Genomic DNA, 20,382 nt, shown 5'->3' with positions numbered 1-20,382 from the left:
CTTCCAGCTGTCACAGGAGACGCACATGATCTTTCTTCTGCTGTTTTATGTCCCCTTACTAAACACCCCTCCTTCCTGCCAAGGGGCACCCAGAAAGAAAGCTGGACACCCTCTCCCCCGAGCACTTGCCAATTCCCACCGAGAAGGAGCAAAGCCCTCCAGCAAGGGGCTGCAATAAAGACAAAACCAGGTCCCTTCACAAAAAGAGACTCCTGAAAGGGTGTTTAGTCATTACACAAACGATTTGCTACTTTTGAGAGTGAAAGGCTTCAAAAGGACTGGGCAACTCCACGTGAAGGAGCCGGCTCCGGATTAACTCATCCGCGCCAAGAAAAAACGGCGAAGGACAGCGGCTCTCTCGGTGCGAGCTCGCCCTGCGGGGAGGGACGCAGCCCGAAAAAAACAAGTATCAAAGCGCGCTTTTCATCCCGGTTTTAACAAAAACGCGGGATCGCTAAGCCCTCAGCTTACCTCGCTCAGCAGGAAAGCGAGAAAACAGCGGTAAAAAGTTGGGGGTGGGGTGCGGGGGTGCCGCGGAGGGGAGGAACAAGAAACTCAACATCAAGAGAGGGGTGGTCACACCCGGGCACGGCTGGGGACCCCGGGGAGGGACGGGGCGCGGCGAGGGCTCCTCGCCGGGGGGCAGGCTTGCCTCACCCGCGCCCGGGCTGTGGGCGAGGGGCACCGGGCGCGCCGCAAAGCGGGGACAGGGCTCGGCGAGGCGGGACGGGTGGCGGCGGGCACCCGAGGGGCGAGCAGGGGCGGGAGCGGCGAGCGCCTGAGGCGGGACGAGGCCGGCAGCGAGGGGGGGGCGAGGCGGGAAACGGCGCGCGCCCCCCGGCCCGCACGCACCTCCTGGAAAAGCTCCAGACTGTAGGTGTTGTCGTCGTCGGCGAAGAAGAGCACCCCGGGCTGGGGGGGCGGCAGGTGCTGGTGCCGCTGCCGCAGCCAGGCCAGGCCGGCGTTGCGCTGCTCGGTGGCGCGGGGCAGCCCCGGCCGCTTGTAGCGGCGCGGCGTGGGGACGTGGAGGTGCGTGCAGGGCAGGCCGGCGCCCGCCACGAAGCGGCTCACCAGCTCGCTGCGCGCCGCCGCGTCCTCCACCAGGATCCAGTGGAGCCGCGCCACCTGCCGGAAGGTGTTGGCCAGGCGGGTGAGCTCGGCCTTCTGCACCGGGCGGCTGTACGTGGGCGTGATGGCATAGATGGTGGGCAGCGCCGCCTCCGGCCGCCGCTGGGGGGGCGCCCGCGCCGCCGCCGGCCGGGCCCCTCCGCTACCGCCCCCGCCCCCGCCGCGGGGGGCCAGGGCGGGCAGCGGCGCCCGGCTGCTGTCGATGTCCAGCACGATGATGACGATGAGCACCCAGGGCAGCAGCAGGAGGAACCGGCTGAAGAGCTGCGACTTCATCCTGCCCCCGGCGCCCTCCCGCCGCGCCGCCCCTCAGCGCCGCCCCATGGACGGGCGCGGCGGCGCTCAGCGCATGGCCGCGGGGGCTGCCCCTCCGCCCGCCCGCGCTCCCCCGCGGGGCGGCCGGGCGGCCGGGGAGGGCGGCGCTCCCTCCGGCGGGGCGCCTCGGTGCCCGCGGTGCCCTGCGGCAGCCCGGCGGGGCAGGTGCCTGGCCCCGATCCGCCGCGCCTCTATTCCGTGCGCGGCCGCCCTGCCGCCGCCGCCGCCGCCTCCTTCGCCCTCGGCATCGCCGGGCCGGGCCGGGGGCGCCGCGCCGTCGCGGCCGGGGCTCGGCGGGGGGCTCTGGGGAGGCGCTCCTTCTCCGCCGCTTCCCCGGGCGGCTCTGGCGGTGCGTGGGGGCGGGGAGGGGAGGTAGGGCGGGCGGGGAGGCGGGAGGGAGGGTCCCCGCGGGCGGGGGCCGGGGGGGGGGGGCTCCCGCCCCGCCCCGCTCCGCTCCGGCTGCCGCCCCCGGGCGCCGCGGGGAGGGGGCGGTGGCTGCGGCCCGCGGAGCTTGTCGCCCTCGGGGGGCGGCACCGTGGCCTGGCTGGCGGCGGCGGGGGGCTCCTGCTCACCGCGGCGAGCGCCAACTTCGGCCGGCGGCCGGGACACGTTCTCCGGGACGCCGCCGGCCGCCCGACGGGCCGCGCTGAGCCGGGCCGGGGGAGACGGCGGGTACGTGCCCGAGTACGCACCCCTCGGAGCGGCGGGCGGCCGCTCGCTTCACTTTTGTAGTTTGGTTTTTTTTAACGGGGGAATTACTGTTGAGCTCCGCAGAAGCCAGAAGTTGTAAATAAGGCGGCCGCTCCGTGCGGCTCCCCTCGGTGTCTGTCGCCGTCGGCCCCCCCGCCCCTGCCCCCGCCGCAGGGGGCCCGCGGCCGCGCCCGCCCTGGGCTGAGCCCTGTGCCCCTCGGTTTGCTGCCGTGCGGCTGCCCCATAGAGCCTACGGGCGTGCGAACTGCTTTTTAAAAAGCATTCCTATATGAGAATTTCATAACAATCCACCTGTCTTTATTTTGAGACAAAGGCATTCATCAGGTGCCGCGACACACACGGAATGCACGATCTGAAACCTCTTACGGATCCTGTCCTGCCAGGGAAGTTTCTGATGCATTTTTCAACACTTCCTGCTGTCATAACTGAGCACACACTTTTAACAGCTTGAATTACGCTTTTTAAACTTCGTGTTCCATAAAAACACAGAGCCATAGCATTAGTATTTACAAATCACTGAATTCTCCATAATTCTCTGATTCAAACGTTTGCCCTTGCATAGAACAAATGATGGCCTCACCGACTTGTGGACTATTTCGGATCAGAAAAAGAGTGATTCATCAGTGATACATTGATTTATTGGTAGGAATAGTGCAGATTAGAGAAATTGGTCATGTCTTCACAGCAGTCTCCTTGAATTGAACCACTTGCTTTCATTTCTGTTTTATATGCATCCTTCACATTTGCATGGGTATAACAAACGCAGATAATGTGGACACCGTGTATATCTATCATTCATATCTATCTGCAATCAATTTGTTATCCAAAAGGACATATTAACCCAGAGGGCTCACACACAGAAAGGACATTGAAGTGATGTAATGTAAGCTGAAATCCATAGGAAAGTGAGGGTGACACATGACCAGACCCTGAACGTCTGAATGAGGAAACATCTGTGTAGCAGAGAGCTAATTAGAGTTAGCATGTTTAGTGGGGGAGTGGAAGGGTTGTTATATGATTATTGAAATAATACGGAAGAATGCAGAGAGCATAAATAGTTTGATATATCCAAATGGAAAACATCTCGGACATGAAATTACAGTTGCCCGTTTTGTGCTGATGCAGTTCGCCTAGAGGACAATCATCTAAACAGCATCTCTCTCCAGTGACTGAACTTACTATTGTTTTTTCATTTACAGTACAATCCTATTTAGAGAGATAATTTGTTCAAATAATGCAAACATATGTATTAAAGAAATGTACCAAGAAGCTATCGCTTGTTCTTGTTTGAAAGTCAGTGGTCATTCGGAAAAGTTAATTCAAAGCTAGTCACTTCTAGATACTGTATGACACAATGTCAGGACCCTAAAAACTTATTGGGGCAGAACCTAGAAACTGAGGGTTACAAATGGACGTGTTTAATTGACATTCTTTATAGCCAAAAATATGATAATGTTAAAAAATACTATTTTTATCTTTATATTATTTTTCATCCAAAAATATTATCTTTAGTGGACTTGCATGTTGTATTCAGAGATCAGTCTAGAAAGAATAATTCATTGTTTATGGCTGTAAGACCTTAATAAAAGCAGCAATAAGAATCGCTAAATGTAATTGCAACAGTTTAGGAAGGAGCACAAACACGAACTCAGCACCAGGGAGGTACCCCGATGAACTGATTGGTGTTCTTCCACCTCTTCAATTGTGTTCCAGAAAGCTGGTAACTACGTGTTTCTGTACACTTGCTAACATAATATTTACTGCTTCTATCTGTACACAAGATCTGTAACATAATGATATGAGACACTTGGCTGTTTGAAAACAGATCGCAATAGCTGTATTTTTACCCCAGCACCGCTCTAAGATGTTTTGACGTGCCACAGAACAGGCTCCGAGGTCATGAGTGAGGTACATCAGGTGTGACATCAAATAATGCAGCAGCGCTTCCTGTTAGCTTTAGGTGTAGATTATCTTAGACGGAAAGGTAAAAGATAATGAAGGCACTACATACAAGCCAAATACTATTTATTAAACTGTTTTTTCTTGATAGACAAAGCAAAATGCTCTTCCTTTGGAAATTGGAGGAACCCAGTCAAATAACCACTCCATTTGTGGGGACAAACTGTCTACAGAGATAGTTTTTTCTGCCAAACGCCTTAGCACTGGTTATTATAAAAATTGTCACATTTGATTTGAGGCCTCAGGTGCAACTCTGAAACAAAGGACGAGTTTCTGACTTGTGATGGATGGTACCAATCTTTGTGTGACTCAGGCTGTTCCTATGGTTTCACACACTATATGCAGTACAGTGCATATTCTGGGTTGTATCAGAGCGTGTGGGCAGGCATTTCTCTTCAGGATCTGGTCCAGAATTATTTGTTTGCGGTAGTTTATGGCTTGGATCATCTGTTATGGTATTGCTGATTGCTGCCCTCATTCTCCAAAGATTTTTGTCAGAGATGTGTCAGGATCTGGCACCCAATTTTTCATTTGTTTTAAAAAAACGTACTTCTATTTCAGTTTCTTGCACTTCTTACTAGCGGAGGATACCTGTCTCTGTCAGGAGAGTGCTTGACACAGTGCTAGAAAGCAGTGTGTGTGTGCAAGTGTGCATATGCACGTACATAAAAAGAAATCTCATCCCTGGGAACATTCTCAACAGGTCCACAGAGGCTTTTTTCAAACTGGAGCACACCACACTCTCTTTGTCTTGCACTGGCTGGACACAGCTGTAAGAGATTGTAATGCTAGCCAGCAATTGTGTGGCCTCGGTTTCTTTCTTCTTCATTGGTTTCAGTCTTTCCAACACCTGTGGAAAAGGATAGGCATGGCGGGAGAGTTGTTATAGCTGTGCCATAAATGTAGCATTCCACTTTCTCTAAAACATCTAAGTTCTTTTTGGTTTTCTCCTCCTTACCCCTCTGGGTCACTCACCCATCAGGCAGATCTGCCTAGAGGCTTCTGCTGAGATCCAGCCTACCCACACAGCCTCTCGGCTGGACCTGCCCAGGGCGGTGGGGCAGTGGGGCAGCGGGGCGGTGGGGGAGTGGTACGCAAACTGGCCGAGCCTTGTGTTTGCTCCATATGAATTTGCCCTCAGTTTCTGAACACCAGGATTTTCTCAAGCTAGGTACAACATTACAGACTGTTATTTTTCAGATATTGGAAAGATGGTCAGAGTTATAGATAGCATTTGAAATAAAGCTGTTAAAATTTATTGTTTCATAGGTTCTGTAGCTGATAGAACTATTACAGTCCTGTGGGAGGCAGAAGCAAAACCAGTTGGATAAACATATAAAAATGTGCAATTATTTTTAGCTAGTGGATAAAACACTGCAGAGAAATAATTTTCATGAATTATATGGCTGTAATTCAATAGATTCAACCCAAGGATGGTTCATTGCTTTGGTTTTCTTTCAACAGCATCAACTGGTGGTAACTGAAGGTGGGTAACCTCCTCTGGCATGCAAAGGTGGCACATCAGCCTAGTTTCTGTGATGGGTAAACCCAGATACCAGGTGACTCGGATCATAGCAGGCAAAAGACTAGCTTGCCTGTCTAGATTAAATATAAGCAGTGTAGTTGCTAGCATTTGGATTTACACCTTTTGGCATTGCTCAGTCAATCAAAATGTATGGTTAGCCAAAGAAAGAGAACTGGGGTTGCATCTCACAGGATTGTCAAAGAACATCCATTGTCTCCTGCACACTCAAAGGCATAAGCTTGATCTCAGTGGGGTCACTGTGTATCTAGGGATTCAAATGAAAACAGGTTTATACTATGTCGTGAAGGCCCAAAAGACCAATGCTTAAGCTAGGCATCCTACAGAGAATGTAATGTTCTGCCATCTGACAGGCACAGATCGCCACCGTAAGTGTCTGCATAGAGGTATCCTGGCATCAGCAAGGAGCAGAGAGGGGGGGGGAAAGGAAGCAGCAGCACAGGATACAGCAAAACCATAATTCCTTCTCTCCTCTTCTGCTCTTTTAGACTTATTTCAGCCTCATTAGGTCACCTAATACTTTTCTATAAGAGAGCATGTTTTCCTACAGTATCCAGTTGTGGAAACCCCCAAGAAATTTAATCATCCAACTCGTAAGTGAAGCCCTGCAGGCGCTGTGTGCTGAAAAGACAGGCAGTGGAGACTGGGCTGGGCTTGCTAAAATAATGTATATAGGGCCTGCGCTGTTCCAGAAACAAGAAACCAGCTGCCCCAGCTGACAATGAAGAACGAGATTGCATGTTTATGTATGCACATAGGCCATTTGGAAGTAATTTTCTCTAGTGCTTTGTTCCTTTTCCTAATAAGCCAACTTGTTTATCACTATAGCAACCAGCGACAGATTCCTGGAAAGAAGAGCTGCAAATGTCCATTTGGACCTCTCTGGTCACAGGCAGTTGGTAGGAGCAAGGTGTCATACCTGCCTCCCAGAGCTCAGAAATGCCATACAGGGACAGAGCAGGATGAGGCAGGCATGACATGCTGTGACATAGTGCGAGTGGGATGTACAGGGTGAACAGGGCTATCCATAGCTTGCTGGAAACCATCACAAAATAACCATTGTTTTAACTGAAAATAAACGCATTTTTTTAAGGCAAAATAAGTTTGAAATGCAGAGCTGAATCCTAAATGCTGAAGAGATTCAATTATCCCTCTGTGCCACGGGCTTTGATGATGAAATGTGGAAGAGGTGGGAAACGGTTGTGCAGAGAACATGCTCAGGGGAGGTCCTGCAGGCATGGGTACAGATGGACATCAATGCTCTCACCAAGCATCTGCTGCCAGCAAACACCTCTGAAACCTGTGCCAGTGAGTATCCCGCTGGTGCTGAGCCACGTTCCAGGTGACGTCTCACAACTACAGCATTTGCACAAGTAACAAAAATGTTGGTGGCACAGAGCAAAAGATGTGGCCTCTGGAGATTACCTTCAGGGGTAACATAGTTACACAGAAGGGAGAGTGTTTGCTTTTTCAGCCCAGAAAAGGGCATGCACAAAAAACCCCTATGTTACAAGAATATTAGCAGAAATGCAATCTTGGGCATTGGAGGACTGGAAGCACTACAATTAAGATTGCTTCTTGAACTGTAGCAGTGATCCCTTCGAGCACTTGTCCTGTGATTCAGCCTTTGCACCTTTAGTCTTCTTTCAAATCTACCTTTTCAGATAATATGAAGAGGATCATTCTTACACTGTTTGGCTACCCCTCCCCTGCATTCATATGACTCTTAACAGAAACCCCTGAGCTCTCCCTGAGTCCCGGTACCTGGTCAGTTTGCTTGTATTTTGAGCAGGCTCTGGGAATGAAAACATGCAAGTTGAAAGCTGTATGGTTGAAAAAGGCTACTTGACCCTTGGTCCTGATAGAAAGAGGGTTGAATGTTTTATTCCATGTTTTGTTTGTAATGTAATGTTATATTAATGAGGTAATGTTGTTGTAGCACCAGTGTCCTAGCATATGTCAGGCAAGCTTGTAAGGAGACATATCTTCTAGCAGACTACACGATACAGTAAGAAAAATCCCAAACAGGCAATTGTTCAGGCATCCAAGCTTTTCTTCGGATCTGAAACAGCAATATACTGAAATGCCCTCAGAAGAGGAACAGCTCCAGGTTACTCCCTGGAGTTATTCCTCATAAAGAAAATGTTTTCTTTCAGCATGTTGTGATTTTGTTTAAGAGCCTCAAGCTGATGATTTCTTCTTTTTTTTTGTTGTGGTTTTTTTTTTTTTTTTTGTCCTTGAGAAGTCAAAGGGTCTGTTCCATTTTCTCTTGAAATCATAAAGGAACCACCCACACCTTCATGTTTCAGACCTATATGAGGCCTTGTTGACAGAATAAACTGTTTTAGCATAACCAGATGTGGACCTAAACCAGCATTGCCAAATGCAATCAAACTTCTCGGCAAGCATGCTTTGCCCTACCTGAAGACTAAATCAGCCCTGTATGAATCTATTATCTTTTATCTCAAAACCCCACCTGGGCTCACAGCAGTGACACTGAGACAGCTGGCAATCACTGTGGTAAGTGGGTATTGTATGACAAGGCTTGCAAACTCTCTTGTAAGGCAGCCGGGTGACACCTCATATTGTGAACCAGCAGATATGAAAGTAGGTTTGTTTTGGTCTGGGGACTTGATTTTGTAATATATTATTTGATTCTGCATTGGCCCTTGCTGTACAGAAATAACTGGCTGACGCTGCTCTGGTTTTTACAAAGATGACCAGAGGGCTGGAGCACCTCTCCTGTGAAGACAGGCTGAGAGAGTTGGGGTTGTTCAGCCTGGAGAAGAGAAGGCCCCAGGGAGACCTTATAGCAGCTGTCCAGTACCTCAGGGAGGCCTACAAGGAAGCTGGAGAAGGACTTTTTACAAGGGCATGTAGTGATAGGACAAGGGATAGTGGTTTTAAACTGAAAGAGGGTAGATTTAGATTAGATATAAGGAAGAAATTCTTTACTGTGAGGGTGGTGAGGCACTGGCACAGGCTGCCCAGAGCAGCTGTGGGTGCCCCATCCCTGGGAGTGCTCACGGCCAGGCTGGATGGGGCTTGGAGCAACCTGGTCCGGTGGGAGGTGTCCCTGCCCATGGCAGGGGGCTGGAACCGGACGATCTTTAAGATCCCTTCCAACCCAAACCAATCTATGATTCTATGAAAGACATATTTTGAAAACTGGTGTTAAGAGTGGATGTCTGATGTGATAAACGGCACCTCTGAGATGATGAATGTTTTATGGCACTGTAGTGTCTGAGCAGTTGGAGACTGGCGGATCGCTTCAAAGACCTAGAGCATACACCTGTCTCCCTAAACCTCCAGGGAGTTTGGGGAGCTAGCTGGCCAAGTTTGGGACATTGCCTTACTGTATCCTATTATATGTGTTGCATACAGTAATTGCGTAAGATTTCAGGAGCATTAAGCAGGCAACATGAAAAGGCACATACTGGTCTCAGTCCAATAACCTTACAGTCCTGGAACAGCCGAGGATTTATAATGGCTAGGGGGAGAGCAGGCACCTTTTCAAACCACCTTCTCCCTAAGCTCATATTTTTCTCCTTGAGACAGGCTTGCCTGTACAGATCCAATACCAAAAACAAAGAGGAGTTTGCTGCATCCTGGTGCAGGCTGTGAATGGTGTTACTTCCAAGGCAGTGAAGATGGCATCTTTGTTATGGATAAGGCAGGCAGTGGGAAAAGGCTCACACTATATCAACACCAACCAGAAACTCATGCACTGGAAATGTTACTTGAAACTGCCTCTTTTTTTTCTCTCACATAGACTAGACCAGAGAGAGGGACAGCTGGGCTTGGTCAGCACCCAGTTGGCCTGCATGCCTCATCAATATGTCGGCGGATTACTGCTGCCTTTCCATCTGTTCATGTTGTCTCCTCCCACATCGAAATTCTCATTAAACCCTAGCAGTGGTCATGATACCGTAAATATACATGTTACACAGTACCCTTGTGCTGAGCTTGCGAAGTCAGCCTGTGATTAGTTGGGCTCAACAACACTGAGGAACTGGCTCTGCGTTGGTGGTATTTGTAACGGTGCCACCGAGCCGCTGAGCTAATATGTTCTTCCTTCCCTCTTCACTCACCTTCCCAGTATTTCTTTGCTTGTTCCTGCAGGATGTCCCTGGAGCTTCCAGCTTGTCAAGGGCAGCACACTCCTCTATGCTCGAAAGCGTATGACCAACAAAACAAAGAGCCTGCAGCTGGAATTTGAATGTGGCACAAACTGAATTGCTTTAAAAATCAAGGTATGTGCTAAGAAGAAACAAATTGTAGAAATGCCAGGCACAAAAGGTCATGTAGTCCAACCACTGATCTCAAGCCAGGAGACATTTGTCTAGACTTCCCATGATGATAACCCAGTCTTCTGATGTAGTACCTAACTGTCCTTATAGTACGAAAGTTCTCCTGATACTGAACATAAACCTTACTGTTACTGTATGTTCACAAGGTTACTGTCTCAGTGCAAACGGAGAGTAACTGACCACTTTCCCATTTATAGCAACCTTTTACACAGCTAGCACCAATACCTTCCCTTCATCTCGGCTTTTCTACAAAAAGCAATTTTATCCTAGAAATTTTTGAATTAATAATAAATAAAACTCTTCTCATTACATCTTTATCTTTCTTAAAATGTGGACTGCAATACAAGAAATATTGCATCGATCAGGATCTTACCAGTGCCCTGTAAAGGACAGTATTTACCACCCATGCCTTCCATATGATACTTGGAACAGTTAGATTCATTTTGTTATCTTTTGTAGGTCCATTTCTGTGGTACTGTTCCCTAGCCAGGTATTCTGTACATAATCCTACTCCCTCCTTTCTAAAGCTGGTAATATGGCTGTCCTTCACAGGATTCTTTTTGTTCTTGTTCTTCAGGATTTTCCCCATTCCCCACAAATACTAAGTGCTCAGTGATTTTTGAGATTTTGTTACAGGAATGGTAATTCAAGTAATTCCAGCTCATCCAAATATTCCTTAAAAGATACCTTTCCTATTCTAACCTGTTCTCTTGTTATTTATTTTAAAGATCATTAGGCAATGGATCATAGTTCATTTTTTAGGAAAGATTAAGTCATGAGAAAAGACATTGCATCTTTCAGTCTTTTTTAGGCTGTCATTTTTGACAATCTGTCTGTAATATTCATGTTAGTTTAATGGAATTATAAAAGTTTTCTAAAATACCTTTTTCATTTCCTGAGAACAATGGACAACAAGTTCTGATTTTGAAAACTTGTAAGCTGACTGTCACTCTGAAATATGATCAGCCAAATGCCCCACAGGATTATTGCTGAAGGTGTGGTGGAACAACGAGCACATTTTTCATGAACAGCTGGGATAAAATACAACAGCAGAGACACTTCCCTCAGACTGCTGGTGGGCTCATACACTCACTTGGCTGGCGATTTGATTTGCCTTGCAGTCAGTGCATGAGTGCAGGAAAAGGTGACGGTAAGATTTTGGGCAGGATGCAGGAATGCTCATTGGATAGAACAGCGGAACAGGGATGGGAGAGATATTGCAGCCTCCCAAATCTGTAGTACCCTGGCTGTAAGGTAGAAGGAATTCGCTGCATAGATCCCCAAAAATGAGCTGCTGAAGGTCTATAACAGATTAGGGGTGTAGACCCTGGCTCTCTAAGGGTGAGGGGGCATGTCTAAGCAGGTGTAGGCAAGCATGAGGCTCAGGCTAGCATCATACCTTAGCGGGGGTGGGAATGGGAGGAAAATGCTCTCCTTCATCACAAGGCAAAGGATGAAGACACGCTATTATTCCCTGGAGTTATTTTTCAAGGACAATTTGCCCTCAGGCAGTGTTGTTTTGTTAATAAGGATGTGGCCAAGCTAAGCAATTTTCTCTAAGTCATTGTGTGCAATTCTTTCTCAAACCATGTCCATGGCAAATTATGTATAATTGGGCTGTAAGGCTCTCTGTGTCCTGCTTAATCTGCTGTTTACTGATATGGTCTTTATCAACACTGACAATTTTTTTCGTGATGATTTTGTCACCTCTAACAGAATGTAAACAGTGATTATGTAAACAGCTTACACTCCTATTCACCATGTTCAAACACTTTGATTTCTTATCTTTTTAAGGATGAGAGCTCGATACAGAAACATAGTAACACATACCACAATTTAATAATGAGGGCTGGATGAAAGCGCAGTCCTGCATTAGGCATGGGCCACCCCTGCTGTGCTCTACTGAGGCTTGCACATAGGGCCATAACTTCAGACAGCGCCTGGGGCATATTGTCAGCTGGATCAGTCCCCTCCTTCAGAGAACAGGGCTGTGCCAGGCATTTGTATGCTAGGGGACTTCTCTGATAAGCACAAGTAGCACGTCCCAAGTGAAAATACACCCTCATCCAACCCTATGTGCCAGTGTAACGGTACCATGGCTTCCACAGACGTCAAGTCCCAAAGCATGAAAATTAACGCTTTTCACAGCAGATTTCTTGCCCTGTGGCTTGAAATTCAGTACATATCAGTGAGATACCATATGCAGAAACTCATTTTCTTTCCCGGCAGGTGGAACTTTAAGGATTTGGGTTGATCATATTGTTTTAAGGAATATTATTCTCTCAACAATCCTCGGCCAGTTTTGGCATTTAAGAAGAATAAAGCATCTCATTCTGTCTGGAAAGACAAGGCGAGTAGTTACACCTGTCACAACCTTCCTCTCAAATTACACTATGTGTAATTCTCAAGTAATCCAGTTTAACATAGTCTAGCTATTTGCCAGAAGTTTTCACTAAATATGAGAATATTGTATAATTCTCAAATGGCATCATTTAACAAACCAGCTCTTCCAAATATGCGTTAATGTTCAATTATGTACAGTATAAAGAGAAAAGCCTCATGAACTTGCTTTATCAGTAGTGGATATTGGAACTATACCTTTTTTATCTACTATTTGTTCTTCCATTTTTGGTCCTGCTGTTATTCCAAAAATGAGTGAAATTATTCTACTACTTCACAGAAATCTCTGCAGTGTAAGGTTGAAAATGACCTTGAGGTCATTTCATTTAATGATTTCCACACATTTTCAACCAGTGGATCAGTGCCAAAGTTCAGATTTTTTCCCAAGCTACCATCCAGCTTTACTGGTGTGTCCTTAATGGGGAATAACTGCATCATGATTCTGGTCAGTTATGGACCACTGAACCCCAGACTCATAGACCACCAGGTGTCCCAGGACCTCACTATGGATATCTTGAGACCAGGAACAGCTGTTCGGTCATCTCCTTCTGCTGCAGATTTGGGTGTATGCTGCCGCCACCCCCGCATTTCACACAACCTATACTTGGCTCCCCCATTTTCAAGGTAACCTTCAGACTTGAGCAGAGAATGAGCTCTGAGCAGAGACAAGGTGCTGGCAACAGCCTGTTCCCAGCCACCATCTCCCCAAATGGCCCTGATCCTTCTCTGGTTGAGGAAGCTGACATACACCCACCATATGAGAGATTTTTCTATGAAACTGTGAGCTGGTTGGAGGCTGCTACCCCCAGACAGCTCAGCCAGGTCACGATGGCTTCTGACGGGCAGAAGGCTGGTCAAATTGTCCAAGCAATCTACGGATGGTCAGCAGAACAAGCAAACATGATTTAGTCTATCTCCATCCCTGAGACAAAATCAAGCAGATTTACACCATCCTTATCTACTCTTAAAACATTCAGTGTAGAGGATGCCGGTAGTCCCTGCAGTAACCAATGCTAAATTGCCCTTTCAATTAAAAGGACAATGTCTAATATAAATTACCTTTTCTCTCAGCAACTGAGATTACCTTTTTTTCCCTGCTGATTTTGGAGGAAGAGGACACATTTTGTGCACGTGAAGATTCATATAATCCTTGTCCTCTTTCTAGAAAAGACAGGCTCAATTCTTTCAGCCATTCCCAAGAAGTCACATTTCTTAACCATTCATGTTGCTCACCTCTGAGCTGCATGATTCATAGAGCTACATTCTTCTAAAAATACCTAGCCCAAAAATGGACAGAGATTTCCAGCTGAGGTCACTAGTGCCAACCTAAGTAAAAGAACTGCTTCCTATATTTTATACCTGCTAATGCATTCCAGAAGGGCATTTGAATGTCTTGCAACAGCACTATATTTTGCACTTTCAACTGCAATCCACTGTCATCTTCTGGATCCTTTTCTGCAGCAGAACAAAACCAAAGAGCTCCAAACTTCTACAGACCCCCTCCTACCTTTTGTCTCATTGCATTTAAGAAACCCACTCAATGATAAATTCAAATAGTAGTTTGCAATCAGTTGTACATCCACCTTACAATTTTACCTGGGTCATTTTCCTTCACCTTGCTTATGAGAACTTTGTGCGGGATTGTCAAAAGCCGTGGTATGGTCAATATCAGTCCTGTCTGTCATTCCTTAAGTTTTTCTAGGTTTCTAACTATGTTAAGGAAGTTTGTCAGAAGGGTGTCATGTGATTTGCTCTTAACAAAACTGTATATTGTCTGTTTTGTTGGTTATTACGTGACTGTTCAGTGAGAGCATTTCCAGGTACTGACATTAAACTCCTCCATCATTGTATATTTCATCCTAATCTTGCTCTTAAGATAGACTTTGCTTGCCTTTCTGCAGTCCTCTAGGACTCCCTGTCCACCTGCAATTTTCAGAAATTTCCATTAACAGTTCAGAGCTTACTCAGAGTAAGTCCTAAAATACTCTTGGAGAAATTTTGTCAGAGCCAGCTGACATGAATACAGCTAGCCTGTCTAGGCTGTCCTCTGCCTCTGTGCTCTTGTTGAAATTGATTGCCTGAAATACCTGGTCAAAATTATCTTTTTTTGTCATTAATAAAGGAGAAAAAGAACTTCATGGAAGGTCCATCATGCATGTTGCTTTTGAAATGCTATGCATATTTGAGTAGACTTTTCACAAAACCTCACCTACGATGCAATATACAGACCCCCATGGATCAAGCTCAGCTCAGTGCTTTCAAATTCCACCCTGAGCTCCATATGGGAAGTATATTAGCTTCACTATTATAACAGTTCCTGGCTATACTGAAATGTAGAGATGGAGTCACAGTCACCAAAGTCATTCCAGGAGAAGATCAGTCATTTATAAATCACTACTTATTGTAAACATTTCTCTTAGAATCTTTAAAGGATTAAGTGTTAAATTATGTATCATTTTAAGAGCTGGGTTTGCTAGTCCTTTCTGTCCTCATAATTCATTGTCTTCACCTCTACCTGTATTTATAGTGTGCATGAATGAAGTTTGCCCAGGCAGAACATAAGATAAAAATACTTTTGAATGATAGTTGATATCTGTACTTGGATGCATCACGTAGCAATGATCATCCTTCTTTCTTCAGATTCCTTTTGTTCTTCCAGCTTTCTGTGACTGATGTCAAATTTACATGTCTACATTTTTTTTATGCAGAATTTTTTTTTATAACACAACTCCTTCTTCTTATGCTGGAGTATTTTTCTATGATAGATGTAAAACATCACCTGAAATCCTGTGTGTGCTCCTTTTAGTCACACACAGGCTCTCCATACCAATGCAGATTCACCCGTTTACAACTTCAGGTCAGATGTTAAGAGTTGTTAGAATTTCTAAATTAAATTTTTACTGTTTGGTAGCTTAGTGGTAGCTTTGCCACTGACTTTAACAGGGTCAGAGCATCAGTCACTGTTTGTCTAAAGCTTTCTGTAGAGCATTCCTATTGTGCGATTCATACGTTTGTACACTGCCTCTTTGCAGGGGAAGGCTAATCACACAGAATGCACCAGGATGAAGGTCTTGCAGCACTGGTTGCACATAAACACACTCCAGTCACGAAGAATTCTTAATATAATTTCAAAAAGAGACAACAAGTGACTATAGCACAGAGGTAGAAAACTAAAGGAAGCATGAGAAGTTTTTAAGCTCTTACAGAAAACTAAAATACTTCCTTCAATGCTAAATAGGCTTTTTTGTGATAAACAGACCTTTTCTCCTCAATAGGGAGCCACATGCTTTTTATACCTTCTAGATATTGCTGCTCTAGACAGCAATGCAATAAAACAGGCATTTTCATTATTAAAACTCTTTCTTCAACTGCTTATAGCTTTCTGGAAATAAAACTTGCTTGCCTGATTTCTTAACATTGCAACTGGGAGAAAACAACAAAGAAGCAGACACTGAAGTGATATAAGGAATATAAGGAACACATACAATATTAAATAAGAACAAACAATAAATAAACGTTGTCCAGTCTTCTAGTTTTCCAAAACAGTTATTAGGTAAAGTAAGTATAAGGAGAATGATGTTACTTTTCTGACAGGAGGTGTTTGCAGAAGTTTGCATGGAATTAAACTACCTGAGCACTGGCCTAAGGCCCAGCCCAGAAACCCAGGATGCCCAATTGCTTTATCTACATCCCCTCGATGAGCAACTCTTTCCCAGTCACAGGGAAAAAAAAAAAAAAAAAGTATTCAAAGACAAAAACCAAAGCTTTGCAGGGCTCTGCCTGCACTTTGCCTCTTTCCTCCTTCAGTGAGCCTTGGCCAAAGGTGGGCTCTCGAGACACGGAGCCAGGTCCAGCTGTGCGGCCTCTTGCTTCATCGCTGCTGGTGATCCAGATGTGATGCCTGGGTACAGAGCGCTCAGACAGACGCACAGCGCTGCCTGAGGGATACCTTCCCAAGGTGAAGCTTTTTCCTTTGCCATTTCCCATCCTTGTTTACCTGAGATGTCATTATCAAACCTGTTCAAAACAGAGCTGTGCTCAGTGCTCTTGTGTAATGCAGAGCATAAAGGGACAATAGAATTGTATTAAATGTGAAAATGTAAAATGTATCTGCACCTTACCTGCAGCAGTCCTACCAGTCTTAAAAATAAAAAGCAAATAGGTCCTGGGCAAACCCAGTTTTTTCTCCTCCAACTGCAGCAGAGGCTGGCAAAGAGCTCCTCATAGCTCTGCTCTTTCCTCCAGCTGAGGACTCTCAGAGGTAACTGACAGGCTCCCTGCATCAGCTCGCACAAGGCTTCACCTGACATGGATTTATTAATCTGGCAATGCAGATAGACTTCTACACCTGCACAAGGTTCATTGCAAGGCTGGGGCCAAAATAATTCACATCTCTACTGTGTGCTGTAGTCAGACTCAGTTACTCATCCTAGACTCACACCAGAACAAGGTCTAAGGGAGAGGTGAAACCAGGAGGAAGAAAATCAAATCAAACATCCAGAATAATAGAATTTTCTTACATTATTTTCTCCATCAAATGAAACGTCTCTGTCTTCCCCAAACCACTTTTGTCAAATGCCCTGTCTGATGGTGCTACAGGATTGTTTGGCACGAGCATGGTCTGAAAAAAACAAACTTCACCCCCGGGAGAATTTTGCTGGGAATAATAGATCTGCATGAAGGTCTAAATCGATAGAAGTCTTTCTGAATGCATTTCCAGGAAACCTGGACACATCACCAGTGACTTTGACTAAAATACAAGGTGCTAGCCACTGTTTGGAAAGCAATTTATAGTTAAGTAATTTAAATTTCATAGTGAAGAAGGCGATATAGTGAGAACCTCATACACTGCAGAAGAGGGAAGCTGGAGGTGTTCAGGGACTGCAAAATGCTTGCACAATTTTGGGGTGAGGTTTGAGGGTTATTTTTTTTTTTCAAGTATGATTTATGGATCCCATTCCAATCCCAAAGTAAAACCCTCTTCTACCTCCCCTGGATCTCAGCGTATATTCAGTTTTGCCTGTTTTTTTCCCCCTAAGGTTTATTTTCTGTCAGAGGATTATTTCCTCCTGTATTAAAAACTTTCTTTTAAGCTATTAGCATAGGCATTTAAGGTCTGTTGCTTCTTATTTACATGTTTCCAAGTGTTTCTCTTCAAGCTTAAGGTTAACTGGGAGAGAATTGATTGTAGAGGCTATACCACCATACCGCCAGTTGAAAAGCACACCAGGGATTCTTCCCTTTTTACCATCCACTTGTGATTTCTATACACTGGCTGAAGTAACACCAGCAGATGGAACAGCAGCAGGGGCAGGAACAACAGGGCCAGAGAGGGAGGAAAAAAAAAAAAGGGATTTCATATCACCTAGTGCTCCAACCTGGGACCTGGGATGGCAACAGGTATTGCTTGGAGCCCCCCCAAGCTGTGGAAGCGCTGACTGTGCGTTTCTCTCTTTCTAAAAGGAAGGCATTCACTAATTGCAAGTATTAAATAAAATATGAAGTCTACTTTCTCCAGCCATTTTACTTTTGCCCCTCAGTTTATGAACCAATAGTTCTAGTGCTTCTCTTGAGAGATGGCCCATGTGTCCAGAGCCTGTCTAGAAGGAGCCATCCTCTTGCACCATGCCCCTTTGCAGCCCTGGCCATTCTTCTCTGACCAGAAGAATGGGCAGGGCTGGGGCCAGGAGCACAGTGGAGGAGAGGGGTGCACATGCCACCAGCTGCAAAGCCCACTGCAGGCACCAGGACCCTCATGGTCCACACAACTTGATGGCATCCATGTACTCTATGAGGGGGCTCAGTTAGGTCAGGCCCACAGCATAGTCCTGTGATGATCTGAGGATTAGAAATCTGTCTTTACCACCACGATGCTATGAGCTGGGTGTTGATGACTTTAAGTGTTAATTACACTTCCTTTTGTCCAGGTTTGCTTGATACAAACTCAAATGCTTCCAGGGACACTGTGCTGGAGGCCATCGAAGCTTTGAAAGCCACAGAAAGAAACTCAAAGTGTGAAAACCCATTGCAGCGGCAGAGAAAACAATTTGCAGGAAAATAGAGAGCAGCAGCAATAAAGGCAGGGGAAAAGAAAGCAGCTCTCCAAGGCTCCCCCAGGGCACGGCAAGCTAGCAAAAATCAAAAGAGAAAACAGCATGCAAGTCCAAATCCTGCCAGTGGCAAGTCCAAAAAACAGCTGGAGCAAAAGGCAGCTCTCAGAAACGAAGCTGCCACTCACCCTCTCCCCTCCTTCAGAAGTATCCCCCACACGGAAAACAAGATACCATGAAACATTAGCCAGTTCTGCTCTCATAAATATTTCTCCATGACTTTTCCCTTGGCTCTGCCTGTTTCTTTTACCCTTGGTGGCCTCCCCCCATGTCTACTGCACCGGGGCTGGGTGCCAGCGGGGTGTGCGTGGCCACGCTCCCTGGGCAGCCTGGTCAGGGACGAGGCTGCGAGCACTGCTGGGGGCCAGAGCTTCAACTGGCTTCCCACATCCTTATACCCACCTTTTCTTTCATTTTTCAGGACAGGAGAGGAGACTGGAGAGAGAGTATTACACATCTGGTGTTCATAGAAATGTTTGAGTTGGAGGGACACCTTCCACCAGACCAGGTTGCTCCAAGCCCCATCCAGCCTGGCCTTGGGACACTCCCAGGGATGGGGCATCCACAGCTGCTCTGGGCAGCCTGTGCCAGTGTTCCATCACACTCATCATATAAAATGTCTTCCTTATATCCAATCTAAATCTACCATCTTTCTGTTTAAAACCATTTTCCCTTGTCCTGTCACTGCAATCCTTGGTAAAAAGTCTCTCTCTGTCTTTCTTATAAGCCGTCCCTCTGTATTGAAAGGCTGCTATAAGGTCTCCCCAGAGCCTTCTCTTCTCCAAGCTGAATCATAGAACAGTTTGGGATGGAAGGGGCCTCCACAGGTCATCTAGTCCAGCCCCCAAACATCTATTACTGTATGAAAAGGAGAGAGGAACAAAAGAAAGAAATGCTGAAAAACTCCTTCCTGAGTACTTAACAAGTGAACAACTCCAACTCTCTCAGCCTTTCCTCATGGGAGAGGAGCTTAAGCCCTCTGATCATTTCCATGGCCCTCCTCTGGACCCACTCCAGCAAGCCCATGTCTTTCTTATACTAAGGACCCCAGAGCTGGATGCAGCACTCCAGGTGGGGTCCCATGAGAGCAGAGTAGAGGGGCAGAATCACCTCCCTTGACCTGCTGGCTAGGATACAATTGACTTTCTGGGTTGCAAGTGCCCATTGCAAGCTCAGGTCCAATTTTTCCTCCACCAGCATCCCCAAGTCCTTCTCTGCAGGGCTCCTCTCAATCAGTTGATCCCCCAGTCTGTATTGATATTGGGGCTTGCCCTCACCCAGGTGCAGGACCTTGCACTTGGCCTTGTTGAACTTAATGAGGTCCACATGGGCCCACTCCTCGAGCCTGTCAAGGTCCCTTTGAATGGCATGTTGAAATTCCCTGTAGTGAATCAGCTGCACCACTTGATACCATCTGCAAACTTGCTGAGGGTGCACTCAGTCCCACTGTCCATGTGTTGAAGTTACCGACTGTCATGTTGAATGCCGTGTCCCATTTATACAGAAACACATACATATTTACATAAACAGGACCTCTTTTCGAAAGTATTTGCCATCTAAAAGTACAGAATGGTACAGTAAATAAACAAGAAGGCAGTAGGTTTCTACATCTAGAAAGCTCATAGAAAGTTTAAAATCTCCTACTCAAAACAGAGGCGCTGTACACAATGTTGAGCAAGATTTTACAAAGGCTGTGAAGGTCACTGGGAATGGTGCATCCAGCCCCAACTGTGTCTTTGCAAGCCTCCCCGAGCGCTTAATATTTGTGTTTAAAGCAATTTCAACATGACTTTTAATTTGGCATTTTAACAGTATTGTTTTAAAATATTTTTTTGTAATAGAAAAGAAGAAAGAAAATTAATTGTAAAACGTTGCATTGGTATCCTTATCTTGAGATTTTCTAGCT

The 20,382-nt window shown here is 46.2% G+C and overlaps 1 protein-coding gene and 1 long non-coding RNA gene across 3 annotated transcripts in view; one reads left to right on the top strand and one right to left on the bottom strand.

Moving 5' to 3' along the window:
- The window catches only part of B3GAT2 (beta-1,3-glucuronyltransferase 2), a 32,230-nt gene extending 30,441 nt beyond the window's left edge, over window positions 1-1,789 (bottom strand). Inside the window, exon 1 of one of the 2 annotated variants that reach the window (XM_080388791.1) lies at window positions 853-1,789. In XM_080388791.1, the coding sequence (XP_080244917.1) occupies window positions 853-1,404 (552 nt within the window). In that variant the 5' untranslated portion in view covers window positions 1,405-1,789. The remainder of the gene's footprint in view (window positions 1-852) is intronic. The other variant, XM_080388792.1, reaches the window with a different exon arrangement.
- An 8,075-nt stretch (window positions 1,790-9,864) lies between these two features.
- Window positions 9,865-18,867, top strand: LOC308064376. The gene is made up of 2 exons (XR_013928347.1): window positions 9,865-9,909; window positions 14,489-18,867. It is a non-coding gene; the product is annotated as an uncharacterized lncRNA (long non-coding RNA).
- The last annotated feature ends 1,515 nt before the right edge of the window (window positions 18,868-20,382 follow it).

This window comes from Falco punctatus, assembly GCF_963210335.1.
Source record: "Falco punctatus genome assembly, chromosome: 5".
Classification (NCBI taxonomy): domain Eukaryota; kingdom Metazoa; phylum Chordata; class Aves; order Falconiformes; family Falconidae; genus Falco; species Falco punctatus.
This window is presented reverse-complemented; position numbering and strand designations above follow the sequence as displayed.